The sequence below is a fragment of the Paralichthys olivaceus genome, chromosome 20 (assembly GCF_024713975.1).
Source record: "Paralichthys olivaceus isolate ysfri-2021 chromosome 20, ASM2471397v2, whole genome shotgun sequence".
Taxonomy (NCBI): Eukaryota; Metazoa; Chordata; class Actinopteri; order Pleuronectiformes; family Paralichthyidae; genus Paralichthys; species Paralichthys olivaceus.
In genome coordinates, this window is record NC_091112.1 from 11,709,180 (window position 1) to 11,730,482 (window position 21,303).

At 40.4% G+C, this 21,303-nt stretch overlaps 2 protein-coding genes across 12 annotated transcripts in view; one reads left to right on the forward strand and one right to left on the reverse strand.

Annotated features, from left to right (window-relative positions):
* On the reverse strand, window positions 1-9,795 carry pdk4 (pyruvate dehydrogenase kinase, isozyme 4). Of its 2 annotated transcripts, none has more exons than XR_011239633.1 (11): window positions 9,446-9,795; window positions 8,092-8,233; window positions 6,158-6,229; window positions 4,544-4,759; window positions 4,095-4,184; window positions 3,720-3,797; window positions 2,756-2,832; window positions 2,573-2,671; window positions 2,249-2,362; window positions 1,976-2,089; window positions 1-1,701 (listed from the first exon to the last, which is right to left on the reverse strand). XR_011239633.1 is itself a non-coding variant. In XM_020090887.2 (11 exons), the coding sequence occupies exons 1-11, from the start codon at window positions 9,561-9,563 to the stop codon at window positions 1,558-1,560; spliced, it is 1,233 nt and encodes a 410-aa protein (XP_019946446.1). In that variant the 5' UTR covers window positions 9,564-9,795; the 3' UTR covers window positions 1-1,557. The 2 variants fall into 2 exon arrangements, 1 of the variants encoding a protein (XP_019946446.1); XM_020090887.2 differs by having other exon boundaries at window positions 4,575-4,759.
* A 924-nt stretch (window positions 9,796-10,719) lies between these two features.
* LOC109631575 (cytoplasmic dynein 1 intermediate chain 1) overlaps window positions 10,720-21,303 on the forward strand; it is a 53,192-nt gene continuing 42,608 nt past the window's right edge. For 2 of the 10 annotated variants that reach the window (XM_069516933.1, XM_069516930.1), the window contains exons 1-7: window positions 10,720-10,983; window positions 12,182-12,295; window positions 12,516-12,630; window positions 13,859-13,948; window positions 15,191-15,236; window positions 16,544-16,603; window positions 16,933-17,048. In XM_069516933.1, the coding sequence (XP_069373034.1) occupies window positions 12,188-12,295; window positions 12,516-12,630; window positions 13,859-13,948; window positions 15,191-15,236; window positions 16,544-16,603; window positions 16,933-17,048 (535 nt within the window). In that variant the 5' untranslated portion in view covers window positions 10,720-10,983; window positions 12,182-12,187. Of the gene's footprint in view, window positions 10,984-12,181; window positions 12,308-12,515; window positions 12,631-13,807; window positions 13,949-15,190; window positions 15,237-16,543; window positions 16,604-16,932; window positions 17,049-21,303 lie in introns of all 10 variants that reach the window. The other 8 variants (XM_069516932.1, XM_069516927.1, XM_069516923.1 and 5 more) reach the window with 6 other exon arrangements.

Consider the following 21,303-nt stretch of genomic DNA (forward strand, 5'->3'; position numbering starts at 1 on the left):
CAAACTGCAGATTTTTATTTTCTACATTCACTGGTCCTTTAAGTGATTGAACTATAACCACACGTGGCCTTTGAGAATAAAGTTTCTCGGGATAAAAAGTGACCAAGACGTGCCTCTATTGGTTCAGAAATCTTTAAATTTGATCCCCATAAATGAGAGATAAGAATACTTAAATTTGAAAACAATACATTCTCAACGAAATGATTAAAATGAACTATGCAAACTGAAAAGTGCATTTGACTGACATGTATTAGAGGAAAAAACATGTGACATTCTTCAATCTATTCATACTGTACATCATCAACTGCTCATCCTCTAAGGGTTGTGTGAAATAGTGGTTACAGATAATTCAATACAGCTTAAATGTAACCTTATCTGACCATCTGTCTGTTTCTATGTCTGCTAGACTGAATTTATTCCAATACAGTTGACATGCTGCACTAATCTGAGCATGACAGAGTACAGTGTGAGTTTTCTGTAGTGCAACATTTAGCATTGAAACCCTCTGACGTGCAGAAAATCACTTAAATATACAAAATAAGTGTCATTAAAAAACACTTGGGGTAATTTTGGTTCCTACAGTGATTAACACATCAGTTTCCATGCAGGTAAATTAATGTGAAAATTCACTATTCCCATTTCACTTACACATATCAACTTTAAATATGCTGCTATTCTTTGTATTGACAATTCTCATTTTCTCAGTCCATGTGTTTTTTCAATATTAACAATTATTAAACTTTAAAAATGACCTGGCATTGTTCCAAGGCTAAGGCACCTGTGTTTATGTTTCTATTAAACAAGCTGATACTTTGACCTATAGATTAAGTCAAAGTGATCAAAGCAAAATCATTCCAAGCATTATCACCTCACAGCACACGTAACAGCATTTATGCATTTCTCTTATTGTGACTCTGGACTGCTCCTCTTTTGTAAGAGCTGAAGAAGAAATACAGAACGGCTACAGGAGGAGCAGTCGTTGCTCCCTTTGACTTTATGCTGGACTTTGAACATGCTCCAGTTCTCATTCACTTGACTCACTGGGCTTTTCCAAGGCACTGATATGGATTTAACCTACAGCAAAAACACAATTTAACCCAGTAATCTACATTGACCTAAGAACTTTACCAGTCTAACGATTGTGGACATGAAAAAAGGACATCAACACAAAAAGCTAACATGCTTTTTTCAACACAGTGTATACATGTTATTATGGCTAAAAACAAAAAAAGTATAATAAAGCAGATTAATACTTGACTTGTTCCATCACCATTATATTCATATAATGGGGCTAAATTGTCTGGAGGCTGATAGAAATAGCTCAGCTCAGGTATTTCACTGCATTTATCTGATTCTTGGGAAGTGTTTTCCTTGTAGGGTTTGGAAAGGAATCCAGATTTCATGTGCACAGGTCCACGTCCAGCAGCTCGCTCAGAGCACTCGATGCCTTCTCTTACCTACAGTACAAGTTTATCCACTTCTTCCAGCTTCTTAATTTAACTATTCACACGTCCATACTTTTCTTTACTGTCTTAACTTTCGTCCCGCAGTCTGTCATCACCATGTCCTCTCATGCTTGCCCAGTTTCTTTGGATCCTTGCTGGGCATGCACCAGTCGTCGGCCTCTGTGCTGGCCTGGTAGTGCCGTAAGGCAGACTTGTTGAAAACAGGAAGTCTCTCCACGGACTCTGAGGACAAAGCCTAGTGATGCAGAGCAGAAGCGATGATTATCATTTAATCTGGATCATTATCAAACCCATTTGCATTTGAATGAGAGTCTTATCCGTTTTTTTTCTTCAAAGTTCTGTGCTTGATTAGATCTGTTTTGTTTCTTGATTCTTTCTTTTCACTTAGTTTCTCTACATCAGCCAAAACTCAATCTATCCAGTTTGTGTAGTTAACAATACATTCCTAGGTGAACTTAGGCTTTAATTAATTCTTGACTTTGTATGTGTGGAGGCAACGCAATTCTCACCTTTAAGTATATGACAGCTGATGTGCCGTAGCCCTCCATTGAGTAGAGCTGCAGGTCTCCCTGGAAATACTTGGCATACAGGCGGGAGATGGGCAGACCATAACCAAAACCAGCCTGGAGGAAAAATAACAGCGGTGCAGTATTTTTACAGATTAGCCTATCAAAGAACAGCTGCTAAAAAATCAGGCTTAAAACCATGTAGTGTGAACTAGGCATTAGACAATCATCAACACTGATGACAATGACAACAATGTGTAACATGCTCAGTCTCACCAGAGGTGCGTTGCGAGAGTTGTCTACATGGACGGGACTGGGAGCGGTGGAGTACATGTAGCTGAAGAGATGTTCAATCTTCCTCAGAGGAACTCCGCCTCCTCTGTCAGACATCTAAAAATAAAGAGCACAAGGATCCGCTTTGTGTATCACGTCATCACAACTGGTTTTTATTTACAGTACATAATGGGTCTGCATACAGCGCAGGGGAAGGCGGATGAAATTGTGTAAAGAATAGAAGTACAACATGAACTACTTTAATTAAAGGAATGGTTTGCAATGTACAAAAATCCAGGTTTGTTTTAACTCTGTTTCCTTACTGACCTTGATAGTGAGGTCCTCAGCACCCAGTGAAACTCGCACTTTGATTTGAGGCAACGTCGGACTCATCTCGTGGGTCTCGACTGTGGCTCTCATGGCGTTCTGATAGAAAACATAGATTACAAAATAAGACACATGGTGGAAAAGTAGCGTAGGTCTGGTTTTCAGGTTTGTGTGTCACTTTACCTTGAAGAGCTCAAACAGCATGTGGTAAAGATGGGACGGCACGTAGACAATGTGCAGAGGCTGGCCAGGGTTTTCAGCTGGAAAACGCAACATATTATTATTATCATATGAACAAAATTACACCTTTTTTAAATGCTACAACTAAACCTTTAGAAAACTAGCAAATAGATGTTTTACACAAGTACATATTGGCTTAGCTAATCAGCTGAAAAACAAAGAACAAAGTGTGAAGAAAAGCTTCAGAGTGGCACAACCAAGTTGCTCGCTGTATAAAACCCAAAAAGACAATGCTGCCTCTCATATTCTAATTTCATTAAGTTGTGTTTTATACCATTAGATGAAAAATGACATAGTCGATGTAAAAAAGCTGTAGATCGTGTCTCTGGTTTTACTTTTTTGCCAAAGGTAAAGCATTACCACACTATAATATAAATGTGGCTACAGAATGACATTGTTGTCCCACCATTTGATCATAAATCTTTTCATCATCATCACCATCCACAATTTTGCAAGATCCACCGAAATCTCTCTTGCTCAGTATATTTGTTGACCTTGAACTTTGAATGAAGTGAAAATCCGTCCATGCGCTTTTAAGTTATTAGGAGAACACCTTGCTTCTCTGGCTATGCTGGCACACAGGGTACATATGTAAACATGTTGTAATTTATAGTGTGCAATTACAGCTGCAGCATAAGCATAACCAAATCCTTAAACTCTTTCTGTTTTGGTCACTTCCTCTGTGCTATAACCTATGAGGGTCAAGGAATGCATAATGCTGATGCTGGCTCTTGGCAGGAACAACTGACAGGAAACAGACTCAGCAGGCCTCAATTAAAACAACACAAATTAGTCTCAAAGAGTTTAGTTGAATTTTAGCAGAGCACCAGTGAACATTTCCTCTAACACGGATCCTTAGAGCAAAAAACCAAGAGGCATACAACAAACAGACGGATGAAAAACTTGCCGTTGATTTCTTTGACCTCCATATCAGGCGAGGTTAAGTAATACTGCTCACACAGCATCTTTGAAGTCTCATAGGCATCTGCAAAGTGACACAGAGCAAACTGTGGTCACATTACTGCCTGGGAAATTCTAAAACTCATGTTGGACGGAAAATAACACTAGGAGACGTTAAAGTTTTCTGCCTTTTGGTGAAGCAGTTATCACGTTTACAGGCCAGACTATAACAGCAACATACATCAAGATAACCACTAAGGACATTAGATAATACTGGAAACATGCCAAAGAGTCATGAATCTGCACAAACAGTGAGGGATGGAAAGGAGATAAGAAATCCAGTGTGTGTGTGTGTGTGTGTGTGTGAAAGATGACTCATCACCTTTTACGACCTCCACAACATCACAGGTTGGGTCAATGCTGCCGATATGTTTGGGATGGGCTGGGTTCACACTGCCGTTGAAGATTAATGCTACAGAGCCGAACAAAAAACAAACATTTAAAAAACAACACAATAAATAGACGCAATGCACAGCCCATTCACCTGTGAATATTGACTTTACTACAAGGTGCATATAAAGCAGAGTGGGGTCTTTGCAGAGGGGAATATTAACAGTAGTTGACATAATTGACAAAATCTCTCTCTCAGGGCTGCAGGCTGAGTGTTGATTATGTTTTTATACATCAGTCAAATCTTAAACTAATCGGTTAAACTTAATTAGTAAGAAGATTTCAATCAAATGGCGACATAAGCTGCAACAGAGTCCCTTCTGTTTTCACCACGTTGTAATTCAATGACGTGAGAGTTGGCAACTGTATTGATTAACTCACAGTCAATCACCAAGTGCTATACAGTACTGACTATGCTGGTTTATGAGCATGCGTATGGAGATGCGGCTCATGTAGAAACGGTCCAGGAAGTACTGGACGTTCTGGTTGGTGACGGGGTCCACGCCGAATGCCTCCTTGTACTCCACCACACCCTGAGCCATGGTGGGCACCACGTTGTTGTGCCGGTTCCGGATGTTCACCAAGGTCTGTGTGAAGCTGAGGGCAAAGACGATGATGATAATGGACTTGTGAATATCGACATGCGAGGCATTGAGCACACTTGTCTGCTAAACATAGCACAATGTTGTACATTCACAAACCAAAAACACATATCTGATGATATAATCTAGATAAGAATGTGTTTCCATCTATACTTTTTTTCTGGCTTAGTATTCACCTCAAAAAGAAAACGGGCACAGAGCAGAAAAACAGCTCAGCAAGCCAAGAAAACTGTGTGACCTCTGACCTTTTGCACATCATGAACACAGTGAGCATGATTCATCGCTGCACTTTATCTTCCTTGACTGCATGAAATGTTGCCACAGGAGGCTCCTTTCACATCATGGTGTGGGTTCCTGGCTGCTTGCAATGTTTTATTATTATTATTAGTTATTTTTAAATGAATGAGATATTTGTCTTTTTTTTTTTTGTCTTTATTATAATAGCACTAACTTGTCAAGCCTGTATGATTAAGAGGAAACCCTTTTTCAACAATGATTTCTGCCTGAATGAAGCAGAGGTTAACCTTCGCCTCCCGTTCACTTCCAAATTGTGGGAGCGAGGGGGCTTAGGATAAAACCTTTGCTTCCTGTGGCGAAGCAAATCTATGTGTGCGCATGCCCTTTTACGTCAAACTTCAAATTACAACTTCCTAAGTCCTTTTCATCGAGGATTTTGTATTGCAACAATAGATTTAAACACTAATATCAGCAAACATGCCCACACAAGCCCAACAAGTAATGGAAGTTGTATCTTGCATTTGAAGCTGATCCAAGGAATTGATAACTCACTCATGACACTTATCTACTTATTATCTACTATTTACTTTTATATTCCACAATCTGGAATTCTAAAGCAGCCAAACAGACCAATGTGTACAGGCAAATGTTCCAATTATAATACTACTTTAATTAACTGTTTAAGAAACTATATTCACATCAAGTTTAAACAAATGGCACCAAATACAAAAAGTCTAAACCCTAGAAGTAAATACTGACATACAGGCAGAGGAATAATGAATTACTCCTAAATGAACCTAAACCAGATAATTCCTGCATTCACTGAGCTGCATGCACGGTTCCTCTTTGTGGTGGCACATGTTGGACTTTGCAGAAACTACGGAGCTTTAACTGTAATTAATGTGTGGGTGGCCTTCAGCTGCTTTACAACAAGATGTGTGAACAGGACAGATGTGTGTGAACAGGACAGATGTTTTCATAACAGATAGTTTGGCATCCGTACAATATGTTGGACTTTGTATGTAAGATTGTGATTAGGCAGTTTTTACTGAATTACTAAAATGCAGTAGAAAGAAGAGAAACAAAACAACAAGCAAGCACATTTTAAGACGTATGTAAGTAATGCATATGTGCTGAAAAAGTGTCTTTAACATACATCGTCAGGACGTCCTTATCATCTGGATCTTTTTCCAAAAAGTCGACAAGCTCCAGCAAGCTCTGTGAATACCTGGTGGATACACAGAAATACAAAATCACTCTGTGGTTTATGAGAATGAGAAAAAGCTCCAAAGAAATATCTAGTGATTTCAATGACCGGAAACTTCATCTGAAAGCACTACAAGCTACTCTGAGCTGTTTAATACTAACTTTCTTTTATTTAAAAAGACTAGAACAACTGTATAATTAGAGCATAAAGCCTTTCCATATGCCTAACAACACAGCCCCCCCTTTTATTATAGATTGTTTTATTTTATCTGGGCCAGAGGGTGGATGAAGAAGAAGACCCCAGCGCTGAGCTCACTGAGTCACGCTCTTGCCTGCGCCATCTCACTGTAGAAAAACTGGGTGAAAGGTGAACAGCAGCGTAGCTTTGCTTTCACGGTGCTGAGTGTGTCCCTGAGCTGACCTTCAGCTCTCAGCTTTGTATCAAGGTAACACATATGAACATCTTGTTGCAGACTATCATGAGACTTCTATTCTTGGAAGCTTTGCAGGGAAACATTTCGGTGTCACCACTCTCTCTCCTCGCGTCTCGTAAACAACATCAACAAGTGACAGATTGAGTCTTTTGCAGGGAATGAAGAAATGTAAATACTTTATCAGTGGAGGGAAAGAGAAGACAGACACTACTCTGGCTCATTGAAAGAGTGGAGAATGATCTGGGATAAGGATCCACAACTGGTGGAAAAACTGGTACCCAGTAACATGGCTCCTCTTTTGGCTTTTGAGAAAAGCTGTTGAGCTCTTCAAACAAATAGACTGCATGACTAAACGACCCGTGCCTATTCTTTTCTTTTTCAGGGCAAGTTAAATTTAAGACTTCTTAAAATGACTACAATTTGAGATCTATGTCAAGTACGTAGTCCAACAGAGCTAGCATTAAATGACCTAACTAAGCATTTAAAATATTTTAACATATTCTAGACTTTTTAAAACCCTGCAGAAACTCTGCTTTACACAGGGGCAACTGAAAGTAAAAGAAAGAAGAGTAAGGTTTAATCCAATACACAAAATTCCCTGGTGGAAACCTGTCCCACGTGTCCAGGGTGCATTTCATAGTTTTACATTTAAATCATTTAAATCTCTGTTCTGTAACAGAGAGAAACACACTCCTATACTTGATCTTTACATCCATTGTGTGTGTGTGTGTACACAGGTTCATATCTGCTGGTTTAGCTCGACTTGTGTGAGGGTTGTGACCACAAACATGGTGGATCTTTGTGAAGCTGGTAGACACCAAGTAACATTCATTCTTCAAAACTCTAAATCTGTGCTGCATATTCAATGTATATGTATAAGATGTAATATGTTGATGTAATGCAAATATTAAATATGTAGACCACCAGTAGAGTGGCCTGTGCATTAGCCCTATCTAATAATAATAATAAAAAAAGATCATGAAGTATGTACAGTGGCATTGATCTTGAGAGTGCACAGAGGACAGGTGGGTGAGGGAGGAGGAGAGAGTGACCTCACACAACCCCAAACGACTTCAACAGCCCCGCGTTCATCCCATCAGATAAGCAGGTAACATGCTGAGTTCACGAAAGCTGAGGGAGACGAATGCACACAGAGGGAATCCACAGTCTGGAACCCAGACGCTAGTTTATCAGGACATTCCTGTGCTGAAACATGGACCAGTCCCTGTAAGACCTTGATTAACCTGGTAACTTTAATACTAATTGACAGCAGATATACAGCGGAACTCTCTCGCTCTACCCTCACCTTCCTCTCCTCGCCCTTCATTTGACTCTGCTGCAGTAACAGTTGTCTGTCAACTGAGATTGAGTGATTCCCAGACTTTAAAGAGTCTGACTGTGGCACAACAGATTAAATAGAAAGAGGTGCAGTTCAGGTTGGTGACCCTACCAGCTGGTGAGGAGCTTAAGGGATGGTGTGCCGAGGAGCTTGTCTGGGAGGAAATCAATTTCCTTCATGATGTTGGCCAGTCGGACGGGAAGCTCCTGGCGCAGGAAAACAAAGGAGGTCTTCTCACATGCATTGGCCGAGCCTTTGGTCACATGAGGGACAGAGACGGGGGGGGACACAAAATAGCCTTAGCAAGCATTCAACTTTGACCTCAATGCGTCAACAAAGACAATAAAATAAACACAGCAAGGTCATGAACTCATTGACATCAGAAAAAATAAAGGTGTTGGGCTTTGCAGGAATCTATTGCTGGGAAAATTGAAATGTTTTTGCTGACATAACAGTAACACCAGGTTGCATGTGTAAAGTGCAAGAATCAGCATGAGTTTGAGCAGTTGATAAAAAATTCAAGGTTAAATTTTAACTTCCATGTGCGTCTACAAGATCCAAAAAATATGTACACCCGCCATGACCGTGTGTCTGCATGTGTGTGTTTGTCTGGGTGTCTATCATTGACCCGAGAAGTGCGTGGCCAGCTGTCTCCACACACACAAAAAGAATAAGGTCAGTTGTGCAACAGCCACGTGATCGGGGAAGACAACAGACATGCACTGAACTCCGGGTAATCTCCTGACATTCTCCAGAGCTGACACTGAAGATGCTTTTGATTTGCAGCTTCTGGTTCGGCAGTTAAAGGCGGACATTTAGAGGTGAAGTTTCATATTACAGTTGAAGACCCCCCCCCAAACAAGTGGTAGCCTTCAGTTGTCATAAAAACTCAAAAGGTGTTTAGTTTGTCCAGTTTGGACTACTGTAAAAAAGATGGCGGCCTGCTCTTGATGTAAATATAAAGTATTCCAATATAAAGGGCCCATTCTGGGATAAAGAAAACATAAATTTGTGCAATTCAGACTAAACACATTAGTGAAAACATCACTAGGATGATATATTCAAAAATGTTTATATTCAATTTGTGAAATTGATATAACGGTGGAGATTTCAATGTTGTTGTTTTTTCGCAAATAGACCACATTGGACCAGGTCTTCTTCAAAAAATCACTTCATCAACACTTGTCAAATCTGGATTATCTGGTCAGCCCAGACAGTCCCCCTTAGGTCATTTTAAAATACAAACTCCGGAAGATATCCGCAAAATTGGGTCCGGAAATTCTCTGGAGGATGCATTTCCCAAACACACACAACATACGAAGCATTTACATCAACTGAGAAATCTACAGAGACAAGTAAAAAGTCCGGATAATGTCCGAGCGAGTCCATGCAAGAACAAAGCAGGAGATCATCCGGAGGAAGGTACGGCTAAGTCACATTCACTGACCCTGATACGGTTGCTTACCAAAGTCAAGGAACTGCTTCATGGACAGGGGCGAAGGGGAGAACTTGGAGAACCTCTCCACTTGTTTCGGAATTCCAGCCACGGAGGCGTTCTTCAGCAGAAACTGAGCAAACTTCATTGTGTCCTCTGTTTCCTCTGTCGGAGAATGAGACTCTTTCTTCCTTCAGCTTCAGCTTCAGCACGTTTTAAAGACACCGTTCGACGTCACGCACAGAAACACTGGAACAGACATGTTTGGGTGAAGATCGTGTGTCTCCTCCTCCTCTCATGCTGTTCACTTGTTGTGTGTCCTCCGATCACAACTTCACATCACGTAGCGATGTCTGTGTTTGTGTCAGTCGACAAGCAGGAGGAGGAGGAGGAGGGGATTGACGTCAGGCGCAGCCAATGAGCGGGGAGACTGTCCTGGCTGTGGGCGGGTCAGAGTCTCCTTTCTCCAGCTCTGGTTCCGGTTTGAAATCAGCTGAATGTTTTGTTACAGCGCTTCCTACAGATTCACTTCCGCAAATGCAAATATTTCAACTGCAACGAACCCTGACCCTCGGAAGGTCATTCATTCTGATGCTTTGAAAATGTTATAAATGTGAATGTATCTCTTTCATCGAAACCTCGTAAAAGAAAAATGCTATGGAATTCCTCCACATTATAAAAGAGTATGATTTAGAAAACAATCCCTTTCATTTCAGTTTTATTTATTATTAATTTCGGTGTCGTATATCTGTGTTTGGATTGTTTAAACTACACATTGACTCGTCTGAACAATAGTTGCATAATAACCAATAGCAATGTGGATAATAAAACAAATATATGATCTTGGAGCAAGCTGACACAAGAATTCCTTCCAGGATTTAGTAAGTCTTATCTGATCTGATCTCATATCATATCATCTCATATCATATCATATCATATCAAATCTCATCTTATATCTTATCTCATTCCATGTCATCTTATCTCATCTTATCTTATCTCATTTCATCTGACCCGATACCTTATCTTATCTTATTTTATCTTATCTCTTATATTGTAATATCTCATCTCATCATCTGAAATCTTATCTTATCTTATCTCATCTCATCATATGATATCTTATCTTATCTTATCTTTTCTCTTATCTTATAAACAGTCTGGCTCGTCTCCTTTCCTCTCAGTTATGACGACTCCAGCTGCACTTCCTCTAATGGCCACAAGATGACGGCGTTGCGTGGTCCACAGTGTGAGAGGATGAGGATGAAGAAGAGGAGGGGTTTGGTCTCCTCCTCATCCTCCTCCTCATCCTGCTCCTCCTCATCCTCCTGCTCCTCCTCGGGATGTATCTGTGTGCAGCTGCACCTGTTCCCTCCGCTGTCCGGGTCGTTAGCCGCTGAGATGCTGTGATTTCATCCGCCTGTCATCATCAGCCTCAGGGGAAGGTAGAGCCGACCTGTGCGGAGGATCCAGTGTGGAGGTCTGCAGCCGGAGGATGTGGTGATTTCCTCTGTTGCAGCAGTGAGACAGCATCTTTGCCGGGTGACACATCATTATCAGCCCGAGTGGACCAGGTAGGAGGGAAACATTTACAGCCCAGTTCTCTGACATTACTGAAATTCAACATCACCTTTGTATTGCCAGCTAACTCTTGTGTTACAGTGTTTATGACGAGGCCTTGAACGCATCGCTGCAAATTGAAATGCTGTCAAATGTTTAGCTAACGCTAGCTTGTTATTTGTAGCTAGCTAACATCACTCAGTTAAAGGTTTGTTTCTCTTCCTGTGAGGATATTTATCAACGTAACATGTGTATGTGTCTGTCCCTTCACTACTTTAATATGAGAAGACACAACATCTCTCAAACCTTTTGTTCTTGTCGTATATATATTTGTTCCAAAATAGCTGTAGTTTCTTAAACCTCCATCCAGTGCCATCTATTAAACATGCTGTGTATGTGATCATGTGACACTGGCCTCATATCCAGCAGTTCCTCTGCTATAAATAGGTACTGCACCTTTTTAGACTAAATTAGACTTCCTGATCCAAGAGACCAATCATAAGGTCTATTTTCCTACAGGATATAGTGCTAATTCAAGAGCTTGCGAAGTGTCTTCAGTGTTTTAATGCACAAAACAGGTTTGGTGAGGTTTTTGAGAAGTGGCTTCCTAAATATATTCCACAAATGAAATGAGTAATAAAATGAGATAAGGTCAGATGAGACAAGATGATATGGGATGAGCTAAAATAAGGAATAAGGAAATAAGGAAATGCTTGTACAAGGTCTTGCTTCAGATTTACAAAAACAAAGAAAACCATCATGTAATAGTATAAAAAAAAGTATCTTAATATCAAGTGCATTGAGGAGTAAGAGTGGACCACAAGATAAGTTGCAAAAATATAAATATAAAAGAATATACTAAAGCAGGAATAGAAAAAGCAGTATTGGAATACAAAATAAGAAGTATGTACTGCGCATGATAATGATTCTAATATCATACATACATACACAGTGATTTCATAATAATACTAATAATGTACAAGTATAGCTCTTATATGCAAACACCTTTCGGGTCAGTATGACCCAGTATTGATGCTGTTTCATCAATATCGAATAGCTGCCACACCCAGTGGGTTCTCTGAAGAATCCCTTGGGCCCATTGGATGAGCCTCCTCCACTGCCACGCCGTGTTAAAATGAAACCAGAGGTTATATTGTGACTGTCCCACATGTAGCTTACTCCTGTTCGCTCCTCTCGCTTGGCGCCCTGTAGGACACCATGTCGGACAAAAGTGACCTAAAAGCAGAGCTTGAGCGCAAGAAGCAGCGCCTCGCCCAAATCAGGGAGGAAAAAAAGAGAAAGGAGGAGGAGAGGAAGAAGAAAGAGGTAAGGAAGAAAGTGAGTACATTCACATGACTGCCGCTCATACTGTCTCACCCTCTAGTGTGTTGGATTGTTTTTGTCAAGCCGTGACACATACATGTCTGAGGGTGTGCATGCACATGCGCATGTTTTCACTTGCTTATAAACTGAGCTGGGACTCTGTTGTGTTGTGTAATTCATGGTGTATTAACTTACTACTTATTTGTCTCTGTGTCCTGTGCAGTCTGAGAGCCAGCAGAAGGCAGTGGTGACCCCAGAGGATTCAGACTTGGATCGTAAACGCAGAGAGACTGAGGCCCTCCTACAGAGTATTGGTATATCACCAGAGCCTCCACTAGGTACATGATACTCCTACGCACTAAACAATAAATCAATCCTTCTCTTGTGATAACGATGCAAATGGTTTAATAAACAACAACACCTGAGCTGCTTTCAGACATGCACTGAAGTCTGGACAGTCTCCTGAAATTTTTCTGGAGGCGTTGTATGTGACAACACAAATGTCCAAGCCAGTTGCTCCGGACATTTTCTGGAACTTTTCCTGCCAGCCCCCGAGTAAAATGCCCTGAAAAAAAAGGAGCCTATGTGAGACTACAGCAGGAAATTGTGAAAAAATGGGTGTGGTGACGACCATTTTAACACACATCATGTGCAAAACTGGAAGATTTTTTTTGAGTTAATGTCTGAAAACAGCTCTAGAGCAATATCTATGCTTGGTTCCAAACTATTAATTACAACCCAAAAACCTCAGATAAACAGTGTAATGATCAGACTGTACATACCCATATAATCATATAGCAGAAGGATGCACACCGCATCTTGCTGTATGTCTAATATGGTTAAAATGATCTGTCCGGTTCTGCCTTACTGATAATGAAATTATCAGAGAACTCAAGATGTTCGATCATCTCTGTTACCTCAAATCTGTATTTATATAGAAATTTTGTTTTTATTTAATTCATATATTTTTTATTTTTATAAAAAATAATTAATGTGTAATTTTATTAGTTTCTTTTTCATCCTCTGTTGATTCAGTGATTTGTTGTAGTTAATGTGGTTGGACTGCGTTGAACATTTTTCATAACAACTTTGATTTGTCATATTTTTAACAACCTCCTTTTTAAGCGTATTTTTTGTTTTGCTGTATAAATTGAGTGTATTATATCTTGTGATGGGATATCTGAACAAAAATGCTGTTTCAACTGCGCTGCTCAAAAAACGTCTACCCTGCATGTTTCAGTTCCACTAAACTTGTGGAAGCACTGTTCTCTAGTGGTGTGACATTGTAACAACACCCTCAACACCTCCGCGTTGACACTGTTGCAGTATTGGGTCACTGCTCGACCTGATATAAGTTATTAATAATTTATCTTTAAAGAGAGCTGATAAATAATAAACACAAAACCAACAATGCATTTGATGCCCTTCCCCCCCTCTCCTTTCTTTTAAACATTTATTATATTTGTCCATCATTTCTTTTACTTTGTTGCTTCTCATCCCATTTTGTTTCAACAGTCCATTCTTTGCAGCCTTTAATGTTAGATTCATGTTGCTTTCATTATTTAGTCCCGACCCCTGTGTCCCCCTCCAAATCATTGAGCACGCCCAGCGAGACGGGGAGCCAGGACTCAGCTGATGGAGGTGCGACAGGCAGGTAGGTCAAAGTCTTGGTGCATGAGTTTCATCCGTCTGTCTTCAAAAAATTTCTAAATAAGATCAATTTTGAATATAGAAAAATTAGACTTTTTGGTGGGAAGAATTTATGAATTTTCTTGTGTCTGGATTAAGAAAAAAAAATAATTTGAAAATTGCTTTCTTTTATCAGAAAAAAATACATAGACTTAAATAAAATAAGAAACTGTTTATTATATAATTTGATCTCTCATATACCAGGCATGCTCTTTGAGAGGTTATCAATAAACTGTATGAGCAATGGTAATTGTCGCCTAAATGTGATGTTAAACAAAATCAGGTTTTTTGTCTGTGATTTTATTTTGTCAAATTCTCCTTTTTCACGTGTATTCTGTCTCTTTACTTGTCATTTGCACGACAGGTTTAGGTAAGAATGAGTATCACTGTTAGTGTTGGTGCATCGTTTGCTTTTGAATGTGGTATCTGCCATTTTTCGTGACACCCAGTGTTTTGATGACCGCTGTGCAGTTTTCTGCTTCTCATAGCTCGGCCGAAGAATTTTTTGGACTTGCAGTGCATCTCAGCTGTAGATATTCTTTCAAAGTAGATGTTGGAATGAAAATACTGACAAAGGCAAATTATAGTTTCTAGGTATAAACTTCCAGGTAAGCATCACATAGGTAAACTGTCAGAAAGCAGCCTCTGTGAGCCAGTTATTGGAGTGTGCTTGGAGTCTAATGGGCATGAACCTACATTTTTATGTCAGCAATGTAGCTAAAATGAGTAAAGTGTCAAAATGTAAGCTTCTTCCTTTCAGTCACTGCTCCATGCTGTGCTTACAACACACTCATAACACAGCAGACCAGTGTATTGGCTATTTATCTTCAGATTCTGTTCATGGCTGCTTTGATGAATTAAACCTTACGTGGAGAAGAGAGTGGTCATCAAACACTTTCCATTTGCTTTTGAATGGTTCACTGACTGTACATGTAAATGTATGAGGGAGTGATGCCCGCAGGGGTCATTAGTGATGTGTTGTTCTGGTATGGTCATGGGTGGAATTGGGGATGATGAAAGTTCCCAGCAAAAACTAAATCTGCTACGTGAGACTTTTCGTTTCTTTTAATTTTTATCAATTCGATTTTTTCAAATTGGTGAGTTGAAAAACCTGGAATCAAATCCCCCCCCCCCAAATCCTCCCTGGATGATGGCATGCCATTTTGAGCTCCTCCATTTGTGGCTGTGTATGTGTGTGTGTGTCCCTTCTTAGGTCAGGTTTCTCTAAAAACAAGTCCCAAGCACAGATCGCAAGGTAAGCATTTTCATGTCAAACCCAGGAATCCCCCTCCCCTGCTTTTCTATAGCTGAGGCCATCCTGGTGTGAACACAACAGCACCCAAGTGTTGGCAGTGGTCCCACCGATGTGCCTCCATCATGATTTACAAGTTTAAAACAGTGCAGGGCATCTCTAACTTCCATTCCTCCACTCTCCGCTGGTGACTTCCTGTCTGAAACCTTTGCTGTCTCCCGTAATACCAGCTCCAAATGTCGCTGTTCAAATTAGTGGAGCCACAGAGGTGACAATCAGCTGCTGTCATCTCTGTTACTGTAAAACACTCTTTTCTGTCAGGCTAAAGAAACCCCTTGCCACTCTCACCTGCTATTGTGTCGCGCCAGCTGAAGGCCTCGTGGTTGTGTTCACTGGCTGTAAAACACATAAACACTACAAAAAAGGTGAAGTGGGGTTGTGTCATCCTCTAACAAGACGGAAGATTACAACCAACTTGACATAAAATCCTTTCAGTTTCAGTTGCTTTTGAAATTCACTGTAAGTAAATAAATTCTACCTCCCCTATATAATGAATAAGCTGCACTGCTGAACAGCAACGCTAATCAAATGAATGGACTCACACAAAACTCATTGATCACGCATTGCATGCATATTGTCATCTGTGCCTAGAAGGCTAAACCTTTAAATACAGAGTTATGGGCTTGAGATGTAAATGATGGATTAACAGACACTAATTAAAAATATAATCTAGCATGTGTGAATACGAAGAGAGTAAAACAAAGATACAATTTCACTCATATTAGTGGAAAAATAAACATTCTTGCATTTAATTTAGTTATTTGATCATTCAGCTTTTCCAATGACAAGATTTAAACTATTTTGACATTCTCCCACACAACAATGTATTTTCTTTTGTCCATAAATATGTGGGTATTTCCAAATTATCATAAATTCCTGGCAGAAGATCAAGAAATCTATTACCAGAGGTCAGTAGAGATGTAAAATAAATGGAAAAACATTGATGTATAAGAAAATCTCCCTAATGTATAGCCCTCTCATGCGATATCCACCTAAATAAACATTTTCCATGTGCAGTGCCATCTTTGCATGAAGTTCAATGGGAATTCACATTTTTAGATAAGTGGTGTGTGGGCGATCATGTGTGTGTGCATGCTTATGGTAACACATGTTTTGGTAATATGTGCTATTGGTGTGTGTGTGTGTGTGTGTGTGTGTGTGTGTGTGTGTGTGTGTGTGTGTGTGCATTAAAATGTGTAATATTTGTAAACATGCATGTCCTCTCTTGCCCCCCCTGTTGGTGATATCAGGACGCTGCAGTGGGACACAGACCCCTCTGTGCTGCAGCTGCAGGCTGATTCTGAGCTCGGGTACATTCTCCTCCTGTCCTCTTGTTCACTGCCTGACAAAAATGACATTGCAACACCTATATTCGATAGAAAATTGATTTGAATTGAGTTGTACATATTAAAGACAAATGTAAGTGTGAATAGATTTAAAACACAAAACCTTTCGAACCACTTATGTGGCACAACCCTCTGGAAATTGAACACTTTGTTAAGACAGAGATAAGTCTACAAATTATTTAGAGCTGTTTACTTTGCACAAATGAAAATTACACTACACGTTTAAAAAGGACAACTTGAGTTTAAGCTCAGTGTAGCCCTGCTAATGATGACATCTTGTTTCTGTTACCCAGGCGGAGGATGCAGAAGCTTGGGGCCTCTAAGATCACACAGGTAGACTTCCTTCCCAAAGAGGTGGTCTCTTACAGCAAAGAGACGCAGACGCCGCTCGCTGCCCACCTGTCTGAAGGTGAATATTTTGTGTATGAGCATGAGTGACTTTCGAAAACATTCTTCTGACGCCAAGGTTGTGAAAGGCAACAGACGGTTTCACGTTGCAGTGATCGTCGTGGTTGTGCGGTTGAATTTGATACCCCTTTGGTTTTCTAGTTCACGGCCCGCAAACCTGGAATTATTTAAAGATCTTACAGAGAGAGGGAGAGGAAGAGCAAGAGAGAAAAGGGAGGGAGAGAGCATATAGTCGACAAGTGTCTGCCTGTCAGTTTATGTGTCTTCCATCACAAAACATCTTGCTTTTGACTCCTGCTCACAAGTGGAAACAGGCTGACAGATGAAAGTCCCCCAAAGTGATTTTTGATGGATGCTGCAGAATCACTGTCTGTTTGTGTGTGAAGTATCTACATGCAGAAATATATATTTATCTCCACCACAGATGTTGTGATTTCATCCATATCTGTTTGTTTGTTAATTGTCAGCAGGTTTACTTGAAAAGCACTGAACCAACTTGTACCAGACTCAGTGGAGGGATGGAGCATGGGTCAGGAGGGTGGGTGGTGGGCATCAAGTCAAAGGATCCATACAAATTTCAATCAACATTGTGAGCTAAGGATCTTAAGCCAAATTTAGTCACTTTCTTAGAATCAGGACATTTTCATTATGCTTATTTCTTTTTTCTTTCTCTCCTTTTATTTTCCTATGATAAGAGTTTAATAGACATGTAGAAATATAAGGCCGTGATGAGGTATGGGTACTAAGTAAACATGAGTATATATTCATTAGTTGAAGTTTTCAATTTTTCAGTTTGCTTATATATGTTCCTCTTATGTATAACCAAAGAGTTTTCAGACTGTAACATATATAGATATACTGTATAATGCATTTATAAAATGTTAATTCTTTAGTCATGATTTGCTGTGAATATATGGTTCAAAAGAAAAAAGAACATATTGTATATGTATGTATATTTGTGCATGTTAGTGGGTAGCTTCATGTGAGGTTATCTGTGCACAATGTATATGTGTGTATTTGTGCCTCTGCAAGTAGGCGTGCATATGTGTACTGTGCAGCAGTTACTAAACACGTGTGGTCAGTGCACTGGATTTGGCAAATTGTTGGCGGTTATAAATTCATGGGTTATAGATTTGAGTATTTTTCCTTCGGAAGAGAAAGAAAGTGGAGAATTGGAAAGATGGCCGCTGCAGTTGTTTCATTAAACTGACCTTGATGTTATCGTAGATACAGATATTCCATTCAGAAATGTCATTGTCGTGTGAAGGATTCCACAAACAAATACTACCCCACCTACACTCTACACTGACTGATACACACAAGCATACATAAACACATGCACTCACACACACACACATACACACACACTCCTGGTTGCCAAGACAGCTGGCAGCCATGTGACTGCAAAGGGGTTGTACTTCCTGCTTCCTGTCATTATAATAGATGGTCTGGTGTGGATTCCACCGCCCTCCTCCACCGGCAGCCATCACACACACACACACACACACACACACACACACACACACGTCTCTCCTGATCAGCATCCAAACGGTCCGCCTCAACTCCCCCCATTTCCTTGACAGACCCAGGAATAGATCATTTATTCAACAAGTGCACAGGCACTGACTCACATACATGTGCTGGGAGACATACACACACGTGTCTAACATATAAACACAACCAGAACAAGCTCTTTCGACCAAGTTTAAATATATACACAAGGACTACAGATGTCAGATGCTGTCAGTGCACCTACACAAGGCATCAATACAATAAACACACTCAAAAAGAAAGAATTAACAACTGTTACGCACTAAACGAGGCAAATGGGTAAAGAGATAAAGACCAGAAATGAAACTGCCAAACAAATAAGCATACAGCAGTTGTTTATAGGTCAAGTAGGCTGTGTACACATACAAACAAGAACACACACTGTGACTGGTGTGTGCCTGTAGCAAAGCTATATGTTGGTCTATTTTTTTGGATTTCAGCCCCCAACAGTATGTTCAGGTGGTCTCTCTCTCTCTCTCTCTCGCTCGCTCTCTCCGTGTGTGAGAATGAGAACATCTGGGAGCCAGAGCAGAGCTGCGGTGGTCTACAGGGAGGTGACCCTGGCCTTAGGAGACCCTCCCTGTGCAGACTGCCACAAAGCTTGTGTGTCTGGAGAGAGAAGAAAGGAGGCTGCTGGTGTAGCACCTGCCTGCACTTCTGGTTGAGTGTTTGTTCAGGCCAGTTCCTGTTGCTGATCACTGAACCCTACATGCACACAACAACACAATATCTCATGCTCAGGTTGCAGCTAAGGGTTGCGTGTGTAATTAGTCAAGCTTTGACTTGTAATCTCAATCGAATCTTGAAGTTTGAACAGCTAAATATTAAGTTATTTACATCTGTAAGTAAATGTGAAACACCAAACTTAAAGTGGAGTCATGATGAGTTGTGAAATGGTTCATGCTCAATGAAATGCTATTCAACCCAACTGTAAGGTTGGACAAGTGGGTACCAAGTAAAAATAAGTGTCTGTGCTTTAAAAGTGGGAATGTGGTCAGTGCATACGTGTGTGAGTGCATGTGTGTGCTTATCTACATCTCTGTAGCCCATTGACTTTATATAAAGATGGACGACATAACTGTTCCACAAAAGTGCAAGTAAAGCATTTTGAATGCTACCTGGTGGCTGGCTGTGGTATAGGTCACAAACCCTGCCTCCTCCTTGTTATTGGATGGAACATGGACCAAATTAAAAGGTCAAAGTATACACCAAATTAATTTTTCTCAAAGGTTTCTGACATTTTAGGTGGTTCTTATCACACTAATGTTTGATCAAGTGTTCAGTTTTCTGGTTAGTTTGGATTTATTAACTTATGTAAAGATATCAAAACAGGCTTAAACTTCATGATTGACAGCTGAGAGTGTAGTGGCAGAACCTCGCTACTCCATCCTCCGTTGCTGCTGTGCAGACTCTGGCTCCAAACTCTCAAGATGGCAGCATTTGTCTCTGACATATTTTGGCCTCATATCTGGATCGTATGATGAGGGGGAGACACGTCGTCCATTTTTCTTTACAGTCTATGGTGTAGCCTGTCTATGCATTGTTTTGGGTTTCTTGTAACTGTAGACAGATGTTGATGTTGTCCAAAGTCTCTGCTTTAAAGACTGTATAAAGACTGAAATAGCCTGTATCATGCTGTGGCCTCATGCTCGCCCCTGAACCTGTGTCAGTTTGGGATTCAAATCTGCATTTGTTAAAATTCTTTTCTCTTCTGCTTCATCACTATTCCTCTGTCCTCAGGGTCCGACCCAGACCAAACTGTTCTGAATAGCTCACAATTAATGCTACCTCTGTGCCATAAAGAAACATATGAGAGAGAGAGAGAGGAAAGAGTGGGATGAAAAGGGGGAGAAACCCAGCTGGCTGCATGGGAGGAATGGACGGAAAAGTCAATCTGTTGTCTTAATGACGGTGGTGTGTCCCAGGGGTGTGTAGAGCTCTATGGAGGCTCTTATGTTTGTAAACCTTTTAGTGTGTCTGTGTGTTAAAGCTGATTTTTTTTTTTTTTAGGGATAACTTCAACAGTGAGAGTGAATATTTCTCAGACAACAGCCCGACGCTGATGCTGACCTCTGCCATGTAGATACCCGACCCGAGGGGATGGGTGTGGACAAAAATTGGAAATGACTTATAGGTTCAGGTTGGGTTTGGTAATGTTGGTTAGGGGATGTACTTCATTTTTGACACTGCATGTTCCTGTAATCTGTGAAAACGTCAGGTTTGGGTCGGGCCCAGTTAGTTTCCTCTCCAGTTTGGTCAGGTTCGGACAGAAACTGAAAGTGAGCTCATCATAAAAAGGCGTCTGGCAGAATTGTGCTTTTCATTTTGCAGATGTTTACTATGACTTGGATTTTTGTTATCGCCATCAAATGTTATTAAGCCCGAGATGTTTCCTAATGTGAGAGTAATGTAATGCAATGTGGGTGAAATGTGGGAGTCTCACATTAAAACTGTAATATTGTCATTGTGAAAATAAGTGACGCCTCATAATAACTTTAAATAATTGATGGATGACTCAGCGATTCTCTCACAGCTCCGTCTTCTAGTGAACTTCTGACCTCCCCAGTTCTCATGTCTGTCCTTATACCCAGGGTGGCAGGCTGTGTGTGTGTGTGTGTGAGACATCAGTCAGCACTGAAAAAGAGCGTGTGTGTCTGTGTGTGTGTGTGTCCATGTTCAATGAATGTAGCTTTATCAAAGTGCAT